The 17492-nt window shown below is 34.4% G+C and overlaps 2 protein-coding genes across 2 annotated transcripts; one reads left to right on the top strand and one right to left on the bottom strand.

Annotated features, from left to right (window-relative positions):
* Positions 1 to 687: 687 nt before the first annotated feature.
* Positions 688 to 11120, top strand: LOC105177126 (Protein kinase superfamily protein). The gene is made up of 21 exons (XM_088884671.1): positions 688 to 1064; positions 2444 to 3068; positions 3747 to 4001; positions 4355 to 4479; positions 4599 to 4643; positions 4731 to 4812; positions 4904 to 4972; positions 5043 to 5213; positions 5318 to 5383; positions 6594 to 6662; positions 6744 to 6884; positions 7129 to 7202; positions 8001 to 8264; positions 8920 to 9011; positions 9132 to 9208; positions 9647 to 9769; positions 9843 to 9885; positions 9977 to 10023; positions 10179 to 10243; positions 10326 to 10377; positions 10650 to 11120. Exons 2-21 carry the CDS (start codon positions 2901 to 2903, stop codon positions 10701 to 10703), a joined length of 2082 nt encoding a protein of 693 aa, XP_088740797.1. The 5' UTR covers positions 688 to 1064; positions 2444 to 2900; the 3' UTR covers positions 10704 to 11120.
* A 300-nt stretch (positions 11121 to 11420) lies between these two features.
* LOC105177125 (proteasome assembly chaperone-like protein) lies at positions 11421 to 14031 on the bottom strand. The gene is made up of 7 exons (XM_011100164.3): positions 13767 to 14031; positions 13494 to 13541; positions 13366 to 13412; positions 12073 to 12139; positions 11920 to 11963; positions 11788 to 11845; positions 11421 to 11682 (listed from the first exon to the last, which is right to left on the bottom strand). The coding sequence occupies exons 1-7, from the start codon at positions 13824 to 13826 to the stop codon at positions 11626 to 11628; spliced, it is 381 nt and encodes a 126-aa protein (XP_011098466.1). The 5' UTR covers positions 13827 to 14031; the 3' UTR covers positions 11421 to 11625.
* Between the last annotated feature and the right edge of the window lie 3461 nt (positions 14032 to 17492).

Raw genomic sequence — 17492 nt, forward strand, 5'->3', positions numbered from 1 at the left:
CCCCCGAAAAGGCCCAAATATTACTGTCTTGGCCCAGTGTCCAACATCTTCTGCATAATGGGCCTTCTTATGGTTCAGAAAAAAAATGGCCCAGCTAATGTTCCAATTAATAAGCAAAAACCATTTGACTATAATATTATTTATCCAACCACACTTAACAATAGATGAGAATGAGAACATGACAAGTTGCTTGGTGATCACAAGAAATTACAACATTAGAAATAATACAGAACATTATAATCATATTCTAATAAATAACAGAAAATGGACAACCAATATCTTCTCGATCTACTACAACTAGTCTTGACTTAACGCTATCAAGCCAAGCCATTATACATACATACATATATGATATATTTATAAAATGTATTTTCAAAGAAAATTATGAAATCATAATGATAGTTGACTAATAATAGTTCGAATTCATGTGATGTGATTCAGTCATCTCTCTTTACCTGTTCTGTGGTGTGTCCTCTCTCCTCCCCCAGATCCCCACTGCCGATTTTGATCCACGGCTCATATCACCTTCTCTCGGTCCCACACCAATGTGCTTCTCTCACTCATACAGTTGTACTCTCATTTCTTTTTTAATTTCCCTTCATAGAAATAGAATTTCCCGGTTCGGCTTATATCTATCTATCTTTATTATTACATTACCCCCACCTGCCAAATTATTCCAAAATATTAGTATAATAAAGTTTTTCTTTGTAAATATAATTACTCAGAGATACTGGAAATTGTAAAATTTCATCTGCTTTTACTACTTTTATCAAAAATATTTCTGAAAAACAAAAGTAAATTTGGAAACTCTCTTTTTTTTTTTTTTTTAATTGGAAAGACGCAGTCATAAAGTTATTAGTTTAGTCAGTCCGCAGGCGGAAGAGCTTCTTATATCTGATTGATGATTTCTATTGACATCGTCTACGGCGGACTACTCCAAACCAGAGGATTTTATCACCGCCGTGGGGGCTGTTTGCTCGGCTTGCACTTCATCGACGGTTAATCAGAACAGCCTGTTTTCTGTTTTGTTTACTGTCCAGGAATCTCCGGCGCCGAAACCCTAGGTCCGTTGGAACACTATCGGAACTGTTGCTGAGTTGATGACTGTTTATCGGTTTTTTGTCTAGTTTCTCTCGTGATTGTTACTTTTGCTGCGTCCTTCAATTTTCTGCTATCTGGTGTTGGTGGAGAGCTGAACTTTTGTTAAATACTCTCTAAGATTGTTTTGATTTGGTCATGTTGCCGTTGGGAGATCGTCTTGGTTATGCGTTCTCGATTGATACTCCAGGGTTATTAGACATCTTGTTATTCGAATTTTTAGCTTGAACGCAACCTAGCATTGCAGTAGCACTTGAGTAATTTGGTAGAAGCTCTTCCATAGGACAAACGGAACTGTTTCTTCTTTTGGTCAATGTTTAGTTGTTTAACATTACACAGTTTGCGTTATTATTTTTTTTTTTTAGCTTTTCCATGATCTCACCCTATCACATAGCCAATTGAACTTCAGCCTGCGAATCCACAGTTCTTTGATGTAAATGTGACACTTTGTAAGTTGAGGCTTCTGTTGTGCTTATTAAATATTTCATGGTGCACTTTATTGGTGGAAAAGAATGCAACTTAACTGCCTTTCTGTTTCTATTTCTGTTAGACTGTGTTTGATCTTTTGGTCACTTCAGATTATGTGATTTGAGATGATTGAGTAATTATTATATATCCCTATACACACCAGCATCTTGAGCCACCTTGATTTAGGCAAAATGGAAGTATATAAAACAGCTTCTGCTCTGGTTGCGAATATTTAAAGTGATTTGGTGATAGATTTAAAAACTTCACAGATCCATAATTAGGTTATTAAGCTTCCTAAAGAAGGCAAGTTGTGTTGTTTACCTGAGTTGAGGTATGTGAAAGTTGTTGGTTTGTATACTTTCACATGATCATGTGACCTCATTTGGCTGGGATAGTAGCAAAACATCTTTAGGAAACATACGACAAAGACAAAATTGGAGAATTTGTTAACTTCTAGAATTTGACAATCTCAAGCAGTGAGTTAGGGTTTCTAAGTGGATGAGTTAAGTTTCAAATACATGTACTGATATAAAATTAAAAGAAATTCAATTTGAATTCTGAGATACTTTACCAATACCCACTCAATTTACATACTTTTAACTCCTTATTCCTAGTTTGCTTTTGGAAGACCCAGTGAGGAGATGAAGTATATCCTGCAAAGATTAAAGTGTGCTATTATCACTAGAATATTCTAGTATCTTGCCTTTGGTTAGACCTGGCTGTTCACAGAATGTGATAAGCAGATAAGTATCACTGTAATTATGCACTCATGAACCTGGTTGATGCATTTCTACCCCCCAGGTTATCTGATTGCATAATGTTATTTTTTATTGAAGTCTTTTATTTTATATATTATAACATCAGCTTCTATGAACAGGCGAATTTGGTTCTTGCATTTAGCTGAACTCCTGGAGTTTCACAAGACAAGAAATTCTCAGAGAAGTATGAAGCATGGTCCTGATTAACCTCTCTTACCATATATAGAACTGGATAATAATCTCTTCTATAAGTGTTGAATACGATTCTGTTAGTTATCTTCAGGCATCGAGGCTTTGATTGGCAGTGTGGAATTTCAGTGGCTGTTTTGTTCTTTATGTTTGTTCTCTCGGAAGGGTCATGATTGGATATTGACCTGGAATGGTATCCACATCAAAATATAGGGGCTTAGTATACAAAGTTTTGAGGTTGCTGCAACCTTTTGTGGATGAGGACAATGTTAAATTATTGGCATCGTCATGACATTGCTTGGCTTCCTGCCTCCATTGTCTGTAGCCAGTTGATGTTTAACAGGGCATCCAGTTGTAGAAGAGTAACATTATAACATAAGGAAAATCATGGAACAGGCTTCAGAGAAAAAATATCCCCTTACTGCGAAAGATTACAAGTTGTATGAGGAAGTTGGAGAAGGCGTCAGTGCTACTGTTTATAGAGCTCTTTGTGTTCCACTTAACGAGATCGTTGCAATCAAGGTTCTTGATCTTGAGAAGTGCAACAATGACTTGGTATGTAATCTTATTATGACTGTTCTAGTTAAATGGATGCCTCTTTTATACAGTTTTATGGTGTAGGGAGCAATCTAACTTTCTCTGCTACTCTTTTACTGTGACATCTTTTGAATCCATCCTGATGTTTCTTACTTCATTTTTCCATATTTTCCTAAATCTGAGTTTTTTCCTTTTTTAGTTGTTTTAGTTCCTAAATCTGTGGTAATGTATGTCCTATCTGGTTTTTCTGTCTATAAAAAGGAATTTAAATTCATGTGATTTGTATCTGCAGAACTCATTTTAGGAGTCAGACTTTCAGCAAATTTGAACTTGTGTGTTGTGCCACAAAATTTGATATAGAAAGCTTGACTTCACGAGTAATATGATCTGCACACCAAAATGTTATTTAACAGGGCATCATTCAACTTCTCACATTAAATGAAATTTCTAAATATGTGTTTCTGAATGAGAAGAAATTGGCTGGAAAGGCATTGCGAGCAGATGTAATGAGAATTTTTGAAGTAAGATTTTGTACACTCCATTGGAGCAAGAATGAGGAAGGCACTTAGCTGTCAATATGTGCAAGGGAGAAAAATATTGTCTTAATTGTTAAATCCTTATTCATAATTTGTAGTTGCAATTGCTACAACTTTTCTCCTCTCTCTCAATCTCGCTATTGGGTTGTCAAATCAATAGGATGGCATTCGGCGTGAGGTACAGACAATGATTTTGATTGATCATCCAAATGTCTTGCGAGCTCACTGCTCCTTCACCACCGGCCATAACCTATGGGTTGTGATGCCATACATGGCTGGTGGATCTTGCCTTCATATTATGAAATCAGCTTTCCCAGAAGGTTTTGAGGAGCCTGTTATTGCTACATTATTACGCGAGGTTTTGAAAGCTCTTGTTTATCTTCATGCTCATGGACATATCCACAGAGATGTGAAGGTATCAGTTTTGCACTTTGTTTTCTTCCTATTGTTCTTAAGCTTTTTCCTGTTGTGTTTTATGTGTTATTTAATTTCTTGACCTGAGTCCTTTTTCTATTTACCAATATAGATTCATCTTGTATATTGGTACTCTGACTGTCTTCTCAATCTTTTAGCTTCTCTGGTAATACTAGACATTTCCTTGCCTCGGGCATCTTTGTTATTTTCAGACCATTTTTGGTCATTTGTGTCATGTAGTATATGATTCATATGCTTTTGTCCATCCAGCCAATTGTTTTTGTCGTTTGTGATTTAATATTTTCAACAGCCATATCACTTTATTTACTTCTCTTTCTTTGTTGCACATTGCAGGCTGGGAACATACTGATTGATTCTAATGGTGCTGTTAAATTAGCAGACTTTGGAGTTGCTGCATGTATGTTTGATACTGGTGATCGTCAGCGTTCAAGAAATACTTTTGTTGGGACACCATGCTGGTAAACTATCTTGCATGAGTGGCAATGTTATGGTTTATTAGGTAGTTATTACTTTCTAGATGGACAACTTTATTGACTTTGAACCTTTTTTTTTTGCTTAAATTTATGTATTACACCAGGATGGCTCCTGAAGTCATGCAACAATTACATGGATATGATTTCAAGTGAGCATCATCTGAACAAATTTATTCTATTAATTTCTTTAACTTAGTTATGTTTCTATGCTTAAGCAAAAAATTTTGCTTTGACAGAGCAGATATCTGGTCATTTGGAATAACAGCTCTTGAACTTGCTCATGGTCATGCACCATTCTCGAAGTACCCGCCAATGAAGGTTGTTATGTTATCATATATCTAAATCTTACTTTTCAATCATAATTTGCAGGAACATAATGATCTGAACCTTGTTTGTTAACTAAATGCAGGTTCTGCTGATGACTCTACAAAATGCTCCACCTGGGCTGGATTATGAAAGAGACAAAAGATTCTCAAAGGTTTGCCTTGTTTTGGGAGAACTTTACTGCTGAATGTTGTGTATTGTTGCTGAAATACTGCATTTTGCAGTCTTTCAAAGATCTGGTTGCTGCTTGCTTGGTGAAGGATCCCAAAAAACGTCCCAGCTCTGAAAAACTTTTGAAGCACCCTTTCTTTAAACATGCTCGCTCAAATGATTATTTGGCGCGTACAATCCTTGATGGTCTGTCGCCGCTAGGTGAACGTTTTAGGAATCTTAAGGTCTCATGCTAATCTCATTCTTTTGCCTTTATAGAAATGGTAATTTCCACATTAATCTAATTTTTGCTTTCTCAGAATTTCTCTATAACCACATTGCATTTCAGGATAAAGAAGCAGATATTCTTTTACAAAATAAGGCACTGTATGAGGACAAGGAACAGTTATCACAGGTAAGCAGCCAAAGTCAAATTTACAAAATTTGTCTAAAGAACAAAACGCTTACATAAAATCTTAATGCTTCAAAATTGCAAATCGAATTTGCTTGATTTTGAGTCTTATTTGGAGTTGATTGAGCATATCTCACTTACTCTGGAACTCTAATTCAAATAAACCACCAAATATTCAACACTCCTGCAAATGCACTTGCTGGTCAAAAAGTCCATCCAGGATAGGCGAACACTTCCATGATTTTATGCGTTGATCAGCTTTCCCTCTCTAATCTCTAACTGCCTGATTTTCTTCTGTGTGCTTGGTTTTGCTTACCAAGTCCAAAGTGGACAAAGACTTCATGCATATGTTAATATTCAGGAACCAAAACTGTACCAGAGACCAAAATTTCATAATTAATTGAAAGAGAAACTTCCATTCAGCAACCAGAAGGAAGTCTTCGTGTTATCCTCTCTTGTGCTTAAAGCAACTTCCATTATACTTGTCTCACGTAAAATGATGAGGCAGTTAAGCTTGCTGGTACCTTTTGCTGAGGCTCCTTATTTCTTTTAACTTAAACCATCAAGCAATTAGAATGACTGATCTGATGTTGATTAGTTATTTAATGCACCTATACTAGTCTACTTCTTGTGCATTGGAAATGATGAGGCTGAGGCAGTTGGGCAACTGCAGCAAGCATTTATTACGGCTGTAGTAGATGGATCATTTGTGTGTATTAAACCTTCAATAATAATTAAAATTACCAGACATGATAGTGAGTATATTTTTAACACACTTATATTTTATCTTTCTGAAAAAATTATTTCAGCTGGATGCCTAAGATGTGACAATTTAAACTGGTATTTCTGAAACTTAAAGAAATTAATGATGGAGAGTATGCTAATGGGAATAGCATAATTAGGTGAATAAGACTGAGAAAATCAGAAGAGCATGTGATAAACCTTAGGATACAGTAAGTGAAGGAATGGCCAATTCATTGTTTATAAATATATTGAATTTATTACATTTATTCTTGCTGTTATCGTGCTTTGGCTTTATTTGTAATGATAAAATTGGGTCTTCCTGTGGCTGCATGTGGTTCCTTAAACTGAAGATAAATGGTTAAGATATGATCATCCGATACTAGCGCAATAAAATTACAAATTTCTTTCCCAAACATATTACTACAGCAGTTGAGATTCTACCCTTACCATGACCTGTTGTTATCTGCAGCAAGAGTACATTCGAGGAATCAGTGCATGGAATTTCAATCTCGAGGATCTGAAAAATCAAGCTGCCCTTGTATGCCATATATCCAGTGATAAGTTGGTCAATATTCACTTCCTAAATGCCAGCTTTATAAGTTCTATCTGTTGCTTGCAGATTCAAGATGATCCTGTTTTAAGTTCAGAAGAGTCAAGTGTGAGTGGGAAGCACACAGATGGCCATGATGATGATGTCACCCCTGTGGATAGGGTGTACTCGGAGCGGGCTAATCACTCAAATGCTGCATGTCAATTGGAAGTAAGAGTTATAACTGGAGATATTGCATGGTTCTTATCTAGACACCCCTATAATACTTTATAGTTTGTTTGCATTACCTTACTGTCCGTTTGTTGTTTATTATTTTCTAGGATGAGCTCAATGATATTGATGGTTGGAGAACTTGCTTGCCTCATTCCATTTGAATACTTTATAGCTTCTTTACATTGCCTTATTATCTTTTTGGTTTTCTTTTCCTGACATGTATAGTTCTTAATTATCGTAGGAGGAACTCAACAATATTGATGATTTGGAGAATTCACTTGCTGCATTTCCTATAAAACCTCTTCAGGCTCTCAAGTATGCCATCAATATCTATTTGACCTGTTAGCTTCTGCTCTTGTTTTCCAGCTAAGATAATGCTTCACCTTTATTTGTGTTAATTTGCTTGCTAGCTGTTACTACAGTGCTGTCAAACTTAACTGGGTATAATGGAGTTTTCTGATGCATATATTCTGATCAGAAAATATTTCTCCCAAAATGATGTTGAAAGAAGAAATCAACTGGTCTAAGCTCTTCATTTTCTTATGTTAAAACTGCTTTTTTTCTTTTTTTTCTCTCTTCTAAAGAGTTTAGTAATGCCTTGCCTATCGTACTCTAGGATGTTCATTGTTGAATTTGAACAATTCTTGTGTGTGAGATCAACATGTTCGAACCAACTTATAGAAGAGAAGATCTTTAGAGTTACTCTTTACATGCTCTTAGCACTTGGACGCATGAAAGTAGGTTCAAGGTGTCTATCATGTCAGCTTTTTATCCTCTTACTTGGAAGTAGCTTCAAGGTGTGTGCGCTTACTTCGTGGCCAAAATTGGAAGCCACCAGCTTTTGGACTTTTTTTTAAGGTTTCTCAACAAGAAAAGATTCAACTCTCTCATAAAAGAGGAAAATGTTGTATATTGCGGGTGTTCCTGGAATCAAGCATAGGTATAATAAATATGCATCCTCAGGCTTCTTGTGATTCCCAACCCATCCACTGGATTGATGAGTCAATTTGAGGATTTCATCAGCCACTACCATGTGATTTTAGATATTCACTGTGCAAATGCACTTTTAAGGACTAAAGTTATTGAACTTATGGAAATCTTCTATAAACACAGAGGTTGTTTTGATGTATGCGATGATGACATGGGTGCTGGTAGTCCAAATTCAAGAGATTCTGCGCATTCAGATTCTGAACAGCAAAGTCAACAACAGTCATTGATGGGTGATGTGGATCGAGAATCAGGAAGAGATGACGCCGGAGATTCTGGTGAAAGCTCTTTGTCATACTCTGTCCCTGCAGCGCCAAAAAAGTTTTCTAGTGGTTCGCTGCTGCAGGATAATGTTCTCGCCCATAAAAAGTTAACTGGTGATGGTGACAGGTATAGTCATCTCTTTGCGGTTTAAAATCCATAGTGAGAAAATAATTTTTTTTTTTAGTTTTGATAGTTAAATGGCTGGACCGGGAAACTGGTTGCCTCTAGATTATAACTACTGATTTGGACAAGTAATTTTTTCCGAGTTTTTTTAACTCTGTGGATGTATGTTCTTTACAGATATAAATTTTAAATTTATTCAGCATTTCATCTTCAGACTTGCCTGCTTATCCTTTTTTCCCCTTTTTTCTTTTTCATTTCCTGCGTCATGGGGAGGATTTGTTTTGGTAGCTGACGGGATTTGTGGGTGAAAATGCACCAAGTTTCCTTTAGATAACGAAATAACTTTACTAGTAATGAAAGAAATATCCGCGTCGTTAAAAGGTTTTGTGGGGAATTAAACCCGATCTGCATCCAAGATTTTTTTGTAAATGTACATAATGAGAGATATTACTGAAACTCAGCTGATTAGATTTGCAAATTTTGAGTATGATGTGGTATACAAGTCAACATGCCGGTTGAGGACTTTTGCCTTCCCACACTATAAATATGATACTTGTGTAACTTGTCACGAGTTTCTATACTATTTCTTGCTTCTGCTTCCATGCATTTCTTGTAAACTTGTTTGTAATTTTGTAATCTCATTTTAATTTATATGAAGGGAATATCACCAACCAAAATACCCGACCGAGCGGAATTATAGTGGACCTATGCAGTATCGTCAGAAGAAAGATTTTAGTAACTCTACAGCTGGTAATTTATGTCGAACAAAAATTTTGCATTATTTTCTCAGATAAATCAACCTAAGCTGTCAGATTAATTATTTTACTTGATACTTTTTTGTTTCATCTTATATCATAATGTACATTTTAGGGGAAGATCCATCAGAAGGTGGTCTCATTGAACGGAGAGGACGTTTTAAAGTCACCTCAGCAGATTTGAGTCCCAAGGTATCAGTTAGGTCATATCCTATATGTTAGTTGCAGCCACCACCTTAAGTTTTTGTTTTATATTGTTAAGAAATTGGAATTAGAAGTAATAAATATCAGATTAGTACGAATGCTGCAACTAACAAGCAAGTAAATTTAGTGTTGATGTTGTACCTGGCAAACTTTTCTTGGATATACTTTGTTCTTTTTCCACTGTGATTAGTTAGTGATGTTTACTCATTCCTTGTCTCTTCAATGGCAAGTGCCACCATTAGTGTATAATATTTTTCCTTGTAGTGTAGCATTTAAACATGTAATCATTTGTTTTTTTACTTCAAATCTTCTTTCTGCTATGAGTACATGCCCTAATGATGCTCAGCTCAAAATGGCGAGTTAAACATGGCTATATTTTTAGGCAATGGCATTGTAACCATTGCCTTCTTTTTTTATCTTATTCAGGGTCCAGTCAACTACTTTAACTCAATTGCTGGTGGTTCCACAAGCCCAACAGTTCCAAGCGTCTCAGCTGCTTCCATTTTCCCGTCCTTACAATGCCTTTTGCAGCAGAACGCTATGCAAAGAGTAAGATCTGCTCATCTCGCCCATACCTTATGTCATTGACATGCTGCTTATTTGTGACTACTCATCTTATCAGGAAGAGTTACTTAAATTGATCAAGTTTGTGGAACAAGCCTCAGGTAATGACATAGATGCTTAATCCCTTGCATGCCCATTTTTAGCCTTTTGTCTCATCTTAGTATGACAGACCCTGATTTTTCTTGTATGCAGGCAATGGTGGTGATTTGACGGAGGCAGGAATAAATGATCTTGCGCAGGTAGAGTTGCTTATGTTAAAGACTCCAATTTGGCTCCGTACTAATAAGTTATCAATGTGGTTTACATTTTGGAATGACTTTGATGATGCTTTCCTATACAATTTTGCTACTCATTCACACGGAAGTGAGAATAATATTCTGTTTGGATTAAATAGCTGATGAGCCCTAGTTCTGTGCGGGAGCGAGAGTTGCAAGCTCAGGTGATTCAGATGCAACAGAGGTATAAAGCAAAACACTTGATTATGGTCTGAGCTTGCTTTGATTTACTGTCCTACCATACTTATACCAGTTTAACGTTTCAGCATTGGGAGTCTGGTTGAAGAATTACAGAGACTGAAGACGAGAAATAGTCAGGTTTGTATTCGTTTGGTAACCCAGCAACTGGCTTAGTTTCAGATATTTGGGGTTTCACATTTCTTTCTAATTTCCACGAGGACAATCTGTTCTATATCTGAAATTTCCTCCCTTTTTTTTTTGGGTGGAGAACATAATTTTGCCTACAAATGATTTTTCACAAAACTTGAATTACTTCCTGAGTCGCTTTGTTTGTCAATACCTAAGAGCTTGCAGTTGAGCTCATGCATATCATATTTGACAAAAAACAATCTTTTCTTGCTTTTTGGCAGTTAGAAAGAAAATTGAATGCCATGCTCAAGAAAGATGACAAGATACGAGAATAATGCCTCTCTAGAAAGAAAGTAAAGTTGGGTGGCGTGCATCGTATCAGATCACCCTGCCTTGTCACTCTCTTTCTTCGTTGGTTTTTGGTTGCCAATTTTTCCTACAATCTCCTATGTGATACGAGTTTCTAGCTGGGTTGGATTTTGGTGTATCACCTGAATGTACATGTTCAAGGTACATAATGTCTGGGATATAAGTGGGTTAAGTTTGTGTATTATGTGTAAAGGTTAGATTGCTCGCAGTTTCGAGTTGCCATTCCCATGGTTGATATGTAATCTTTATTTGTGTTCTGAGTTGTATTCTTGTTTAAATGTGTATTCTAGTTTGCAGTTCCATGTTGTAATTAATGTATTCTATATATTAGTTTCAACTCCTCAAGAGCAATCTTTGAGCTGATACAGAACACCTTTCCGTGACTTTGCTTGTCTTCTTTCTAGATCGCTCAATCAATGGAAAATGTGAATGCCTTTCCGTTCACACATCTGGCTTGTTTGTACCTTTTGTTATATAGCTGCTCTTGTTACATCACAAGTCAAAAGACTAGTTTGTTTCTGAAACATGTTCTATTAGTTTGGTGTGGATGTTCCGGATCATCAGCTTAAAGCAGCATATGGTATATTTTTCTTTTTAATCAAAACTAACATGGTATTTATCACTGTTATAGGATGAAATTCCCTTGCATCTCCTACCACACGGATTAGACATGCACACGAAGCTTCTGTTGTAAATAACTTTGTTACAGCTCAATATATGCTACTTCAAGTATGGATGTCAAGTGGTGAGAGTGATCTGACTAATGTCTCACTGACAAAAAAAGAGAACAAAAGCAAAGAAATTATGCAGACCGGGCAATTCTACATGTTTACATTACCAGACAAGTCAATTTTTTTTTTTAAAATTAGAACAGTTGCTCTAATCACATCAAGTTACCTCGGCAAATTTCTCAATTACAGCAGAAACTATGCCCTTGAGTGTCTCCTGCACGGGGAGTGGGGGATGGTGGGCACAAATAATGTTAAATGGTGACCTTAGTTGCCGTAACTTTATAGTTTATAGTTGAGATAAAAGGTTATATGACTGTACCCTGGAATGGTCTCGGAGACCAAGGGACAGCACTAATGCTTTTGACGATCCAGATTTACTGTAGACCATAGAAGGAAGTAGTTATATTGCAAAACAAATAAGGATATGCAGTGAAATCGTATTGCTGAATACCTTATGTGTTCAATTAATTGCCGAGCACAAGTGATTAGCATGGGCTGCACATAGTCAACTGGTACATCAGTATCTTCTGTTGATGTAGGCATCAACATGCTGTAGTAAGAAGGTACAAGATCGAAAGACATTGAATTTCATTCCAGATATTACCTCATCTCTTTTACCTAATACCACACGGACACTGAAAGTTGGATCAACTGAAACACCTTCCTCTTTCCTGGCAATCAACAAATATGATTATAAGTTTCATGATGCACATCTGCAAGTTTAAAACTTAGAACAAGAAATGCAACTTTAATCACCAATAACAGATTGCAACATCTAAGTTACAGTTGAATGACAATTGGCAAGATAAACTTAGCACAACAAATACAATTGGCAACATCTTATACTCATATATCATGTCATAGCATCAGTTATGTGTTTCCTTATTAAGTAGAACTAATACAGAAAAAATATATATATATTTAACCGGACTTTAACCTAATAAAATTGAAAACTCAACAGACTCTGCATTAACGCACCCAGACTCTCACACCAAGATCTAATATAACATTAGGGAATCTGATTTCAGCAATGGTTTTCTAAAAATAATACCATCAACTTGGTTTATAACAGTAGTTTATCCGTATGCTACTTAGACGAGAATAAGAAAACACACCCTATCTTTATTTTTTTCATGTAGAGAGTTAGGAGAGTAACAGGGAACGTAGGCTGTTACTGAGAAGAGTAGTCTAGAATCACATCATCAATGATTAATGATTTATCTTTGGTGATTATCACATGGTTCAAAACCTTCCAGTCAAAGTATAATACACTTGACAAATTATAATGCAAGCTATGCGACAGTATTTCTTCAAACTTGGGATCAGTAGAAAAGCAAGCTATTATGAGTTGCCCTTGCCTCCTGGAAATCAAGTACTCTGATATCACTCCCCTATAACTACATATCTACAGTTGAACTAGTGTAAGATTTTCTAATTTTCCAAGGTATTGCAGAAAATATCTCAGAACCAATAAAACTATGAATGATGACTCCAGGTACATATTTATGTGCCAGTGAAATGTCTCAATCCATCCATAGACCTATTGTCAAACATGGTTTCTTCAATTCACACAGTCAATTATTCAGATTCAGCCCCCTGAATTCAAAGTAAGCACAAAAACTAAATCCTTCGGACAAGCACTCCGACTCTTTCAGGACATCTATGGAATGATGGAACGGACGAATCAAATGCCTACAACTTCATGTAACCAAATTAGGAACTGATAGAATTACTGCAAACAATTCACCATGGCACAGATTTAGTGCACAACAAACTTGCATTCTCCAGCAGAAACAAGTAAGATATTTTTCCCTCAGGTTAACAATCGGTAAAAGTCATAGGCTTCAGATACCAAAAATTATATAATATAACCAAGTATTCGATGATAAGCGCACACCTAGCATGCAATATTGTTCCCATGCTTCCAATCTGAGTTGCAATAACCTGAAATATATCTAAAATATTGAGATGACTAACATAGCAAACCTGCAAACTAAAAGCGAGAGGGAACAGAAGAAATCTCACAAGAAAATGATCTTCGTAGCTGCTTATTACAATATCCGTCTTGTGCTCCTGGAGAAAACAAGCGAGAAAACAAACTGAAATCACGACTTTCATGGAGGGGGTAAAAAGAGGATTTCAACGCACGGAAACTTTGCTCTGAATTTGTCAAAAGGATAAACTCAACAAATTCGTGAGAAGCGGCGGAGTATTTTGAGCATCGCACGCTAAAATTAGCAAAACATTTGTCAGAAATTACATAATCAGTAAACGTGAAGCAGAAGGAACGGCACTCACCTTGATATTCAGACTGAACATGGTGTTGCGTACGGGGAAACCAGGATCTGACACTTCCATTTTCGTATAATCTCGAACTTTGAAGGTATTTAGGGTTTCTTTTCCTCGACAAAACCCCAGACCTGATATAAACTGATGTATGCTATTAGTATTACTGTATCAGTGTATTGTGAGTGTGGAGTGCAAATTCAAACCAGCGCGAGGATTCCAATCTCCACTTTTTATATTGGCTCGGCTCTGGAATTGAATATTGGCCCGTCCCCGTCATCAATGTTTTGACCCTACATCCATATTTTTACAGACCGGACCCTCTTACTTGGATAGTCCGGATCATTAACGGAACTTCACCATACGGGTACCCGCATGGACTCGGAGCCCACTGATTGTGGATGCCAACCAGCCCAATTAGATACAATAGTGGGCCAGTTTGGTTGGGTTGTTAATTTGGGCTCTAGATGAAAAGTATACGCCTTATCTTTTTATTTATCAATAGCTACTATGTCCGGAAGCTCCTTTTTTTTTAAAAAAAGAAAAGAAAAGAAAAATAAATAGTAATTATATTAATACTTTAATAATTTGAGTCATATATTAATTAATATATTAACATAATTACAATTAATAAAATAAATTATAAAAAGAATCATATAAAATTAAATACCTTGTATCCTGCCCCTTTATTTAATAGCTAGTTCTTATCTTATATTTTTTTTTTGTAGACTTGCATCTGTATTTAATCTGTGCCGATTTTATTACCAATCAGGTCTTTGGAGTGGGGAGCTCTATGTTATTTTTTCATATAGAGCCACCGTAGTTTCAGCTGGCAGCAAGAGTATCTCACTAGGTTTGAAATAACAAAATTTAGTTCACATTTCAATCCTAGCAACCATAGTGGTCTTGTTCTTGTAGATTGCAATTTTTTTGCATTCAGTGAAGCGAATAGCTCAACCTCATTGTTTGAAGCTTTACTAAGAGGCTCTACTTCTTAAAGCTTTCTTTTCCCTAACAGTTTCAAAAGACTTTTTTAGACCTACAACTATAATATAAGTAAAAGCCTCTCTTTGATAGCAACCATAAGGGATTTTAGAAATGATCTTATCATAGATAAAGACCCGAACTTATGTGAGACAGAGGCAAAAGTAGCCAAGTGGATCAAGACAATAGATTGTAAATCCATCATGTATGGGTTCAAAATAAATATCCACATAATTAGTGAAAATCAAACTCATAATTTTAAAGTATTAAAAGAGCTTAATATTAAATTATTAAGCCAAAACATCATTGACCATTTTTTTCCCCTCAATTTGTTGTTAGTTGGAAGCTAATAAAGTTTTCAATTTGTGACAATGTTACATTTGTCCACGAAGTAAAGATCGTAGCATGTGCTTTGGGCTACTATTGCAATCAACAAGGGAGTTTGGTCCTACTATTTCCTTATGAGATCATTATTCCCTTCATAGACTACTAATAAAAAATATCCATCACATGGCTCATGTTGATCCACACGGGCGCGCGCACACACACACACATATATATATATATATATACATATTAAAGATTCAATTAAATTTAAAAGAAATAAGATAATAGTTAATCAAACTCAATCAAATAAAGTAATTTTAAATGTACATAACAAAAATATTGTCATGACAATTAATTAAAAAATAATTATTTTGTAAAAGTAATAATATATAGTTAGGAACACTTTAATTCATGCTTGCCTTTTTTAAATAAAATAATTAATCTAAATTGTTTTCCTTAATAAATAGCCTAGATAAATATTTTTTCTTTTGAGGGAATTGAGATGTATATCTATACTAATGAAACTATCGCACCAATTATTTATGAAGTTAAAATTGTCATTCAATTGATAAAATAATTAATTTATTCAATTTTTTGAATTTTACATTAATTGATAAATTAAAATTTTCATTTTTTTTAAATATAATATATTAATTTATATATTTTTTCTTTATAATATTTAAAAATATAAAAAATATTTATTGGAATGTATATATGTAATTTAATGAATAATTAACAGGAATGATCTCTCATCCATCTACCACCGCTTCCCACATGATCCACTCCATGCGCATCGCACCTGCCGTTCAACGCTTGAGGCAGCTAACAGATCAAGTCACTTTAGTTTCTACCCCGTTGACGAATTGAGCAAGCCAGCCGCCCAAAATTCCTTAGCCGAGCCGGTACTGCTGGACGCTCGCCGTCTTTGTGTAATAATTAAATAGTCTGCAAGCTCACGAGTCACGAATCGCGTGTGAGAAAAATATTATTATTTTACTAAATAAGACAACTTGCAATAATTTCTATATCTGTATCGTATAAATAAATCGTAAAAATTATAAAATAAATAATAGTATAATATGAAAAAAAATAGTTTAATATTTATAAATTACAGTAACTATTTATACAACTGTTGTTTGTAATATAAAAATATCAAAAATAAAATAAAAATATTTTTTTCCAACATATTTTTCAGTACTAAGTCGATGATTATTTATTTTCACTATTTACAAATTCTGAAATAACGTGCACGATAAAATTCATTTCAAACTTAAAGAAAGTTTTCATTTAACTTTTTAAATCCATGATCTAAAATTTAACTAACTTTTTCTTGTAATCAAACTCACGTGTTGTTCATTTTGCAATGCTTTACTCGATTATCCATATATATATATAAATTAATATGTATTTAAGCAAAATTGGAAAATAATAATTTTAAACATATGACGTTGAATTCGAAAATTTTTTGTACTTCATTTAGGAAATTTGGTGGCGTGACGTTCATTATTTATTGAATATGGTTAGGTAAACAAAATATATTAAACTGATTTAATTTAATTATTACTGAATATTTTTGTCATCTTCTAAGTATGGTTGGTATGTCAAATAAATTATTTTTTTGAAAAGATAAGATAAAAAATTAATTCTGCTTGTACAATTATTTTATTCATTGAAATTTATCGTTACCCAACCAAAAAAAAAAAAAAAAATGCATGGGGAAAATAGTAAGAAGAGGGTGTTTGTTTTAAACTTATTTAAAATATAAACTCAATAAGTCGTTGAAGTGTTTAGATAAAAGATTATACAGACTATAAAATATTAATAATGAAATTTATAATTAAATTTTTTCAATCAAAAATTAAAATTTCTGCAGTCTTTTTAAAGAACTTATAAAGCCCGGCATCTTATTTTTTTTTTTATCTTATAAACATATTTTTCTTGACAAATAATTTGTAAAATCTTTATAATATATCTTTTAACAATTTATAAGTTGGTCTGAACACCCTTTGAATTTATTGGTTTAGTATTTGCATATTGATTAACTGAAGTACCTCATAAAGTTTATTTATTTTCATAATTTTTTTTTTATAATCTCTAATAACATCTAGCAATTTTATTTTTATAATATAATAATATGTAGAAATTTAAAAATATGGCAATTGGACGGATCCTCTCGAATTCAAGACTCATCTCCAATAAAAATCCCAACATACTAGATGTGTGAGCAGGGAAAACTTGGGACTCATCTTATACGCTACTAAGTTTATTATTTCTTTTTAGGAATAATTATGCTCTCATTTTTTAAATAAATAAGTTTATTCGTTAATTAAAATTTATTGATATTAATAAAAAAAATTTATATTTACTCATGATTGATTCATTGTATGTCATATAAATTTTTTTTTATAATCAAATTGTCCTTATACG

This window comes from Sesamum indicum, linkage group LG9 (assembly GCF_026168435.1).
Source record: "Sesamum indicum cultivar Baizhima isolate 11 linkage group LG9, ASM2616843v1, whole genome shotgun sequence".
Classification (NCBI taxonomy): domain Eukaryota; kingdom Viridiplantae; phylum Streptophyta; class Magnoliopsida; order Lamiales; family Pedaliaceae; genus Sesamum; species Sesamum indicum.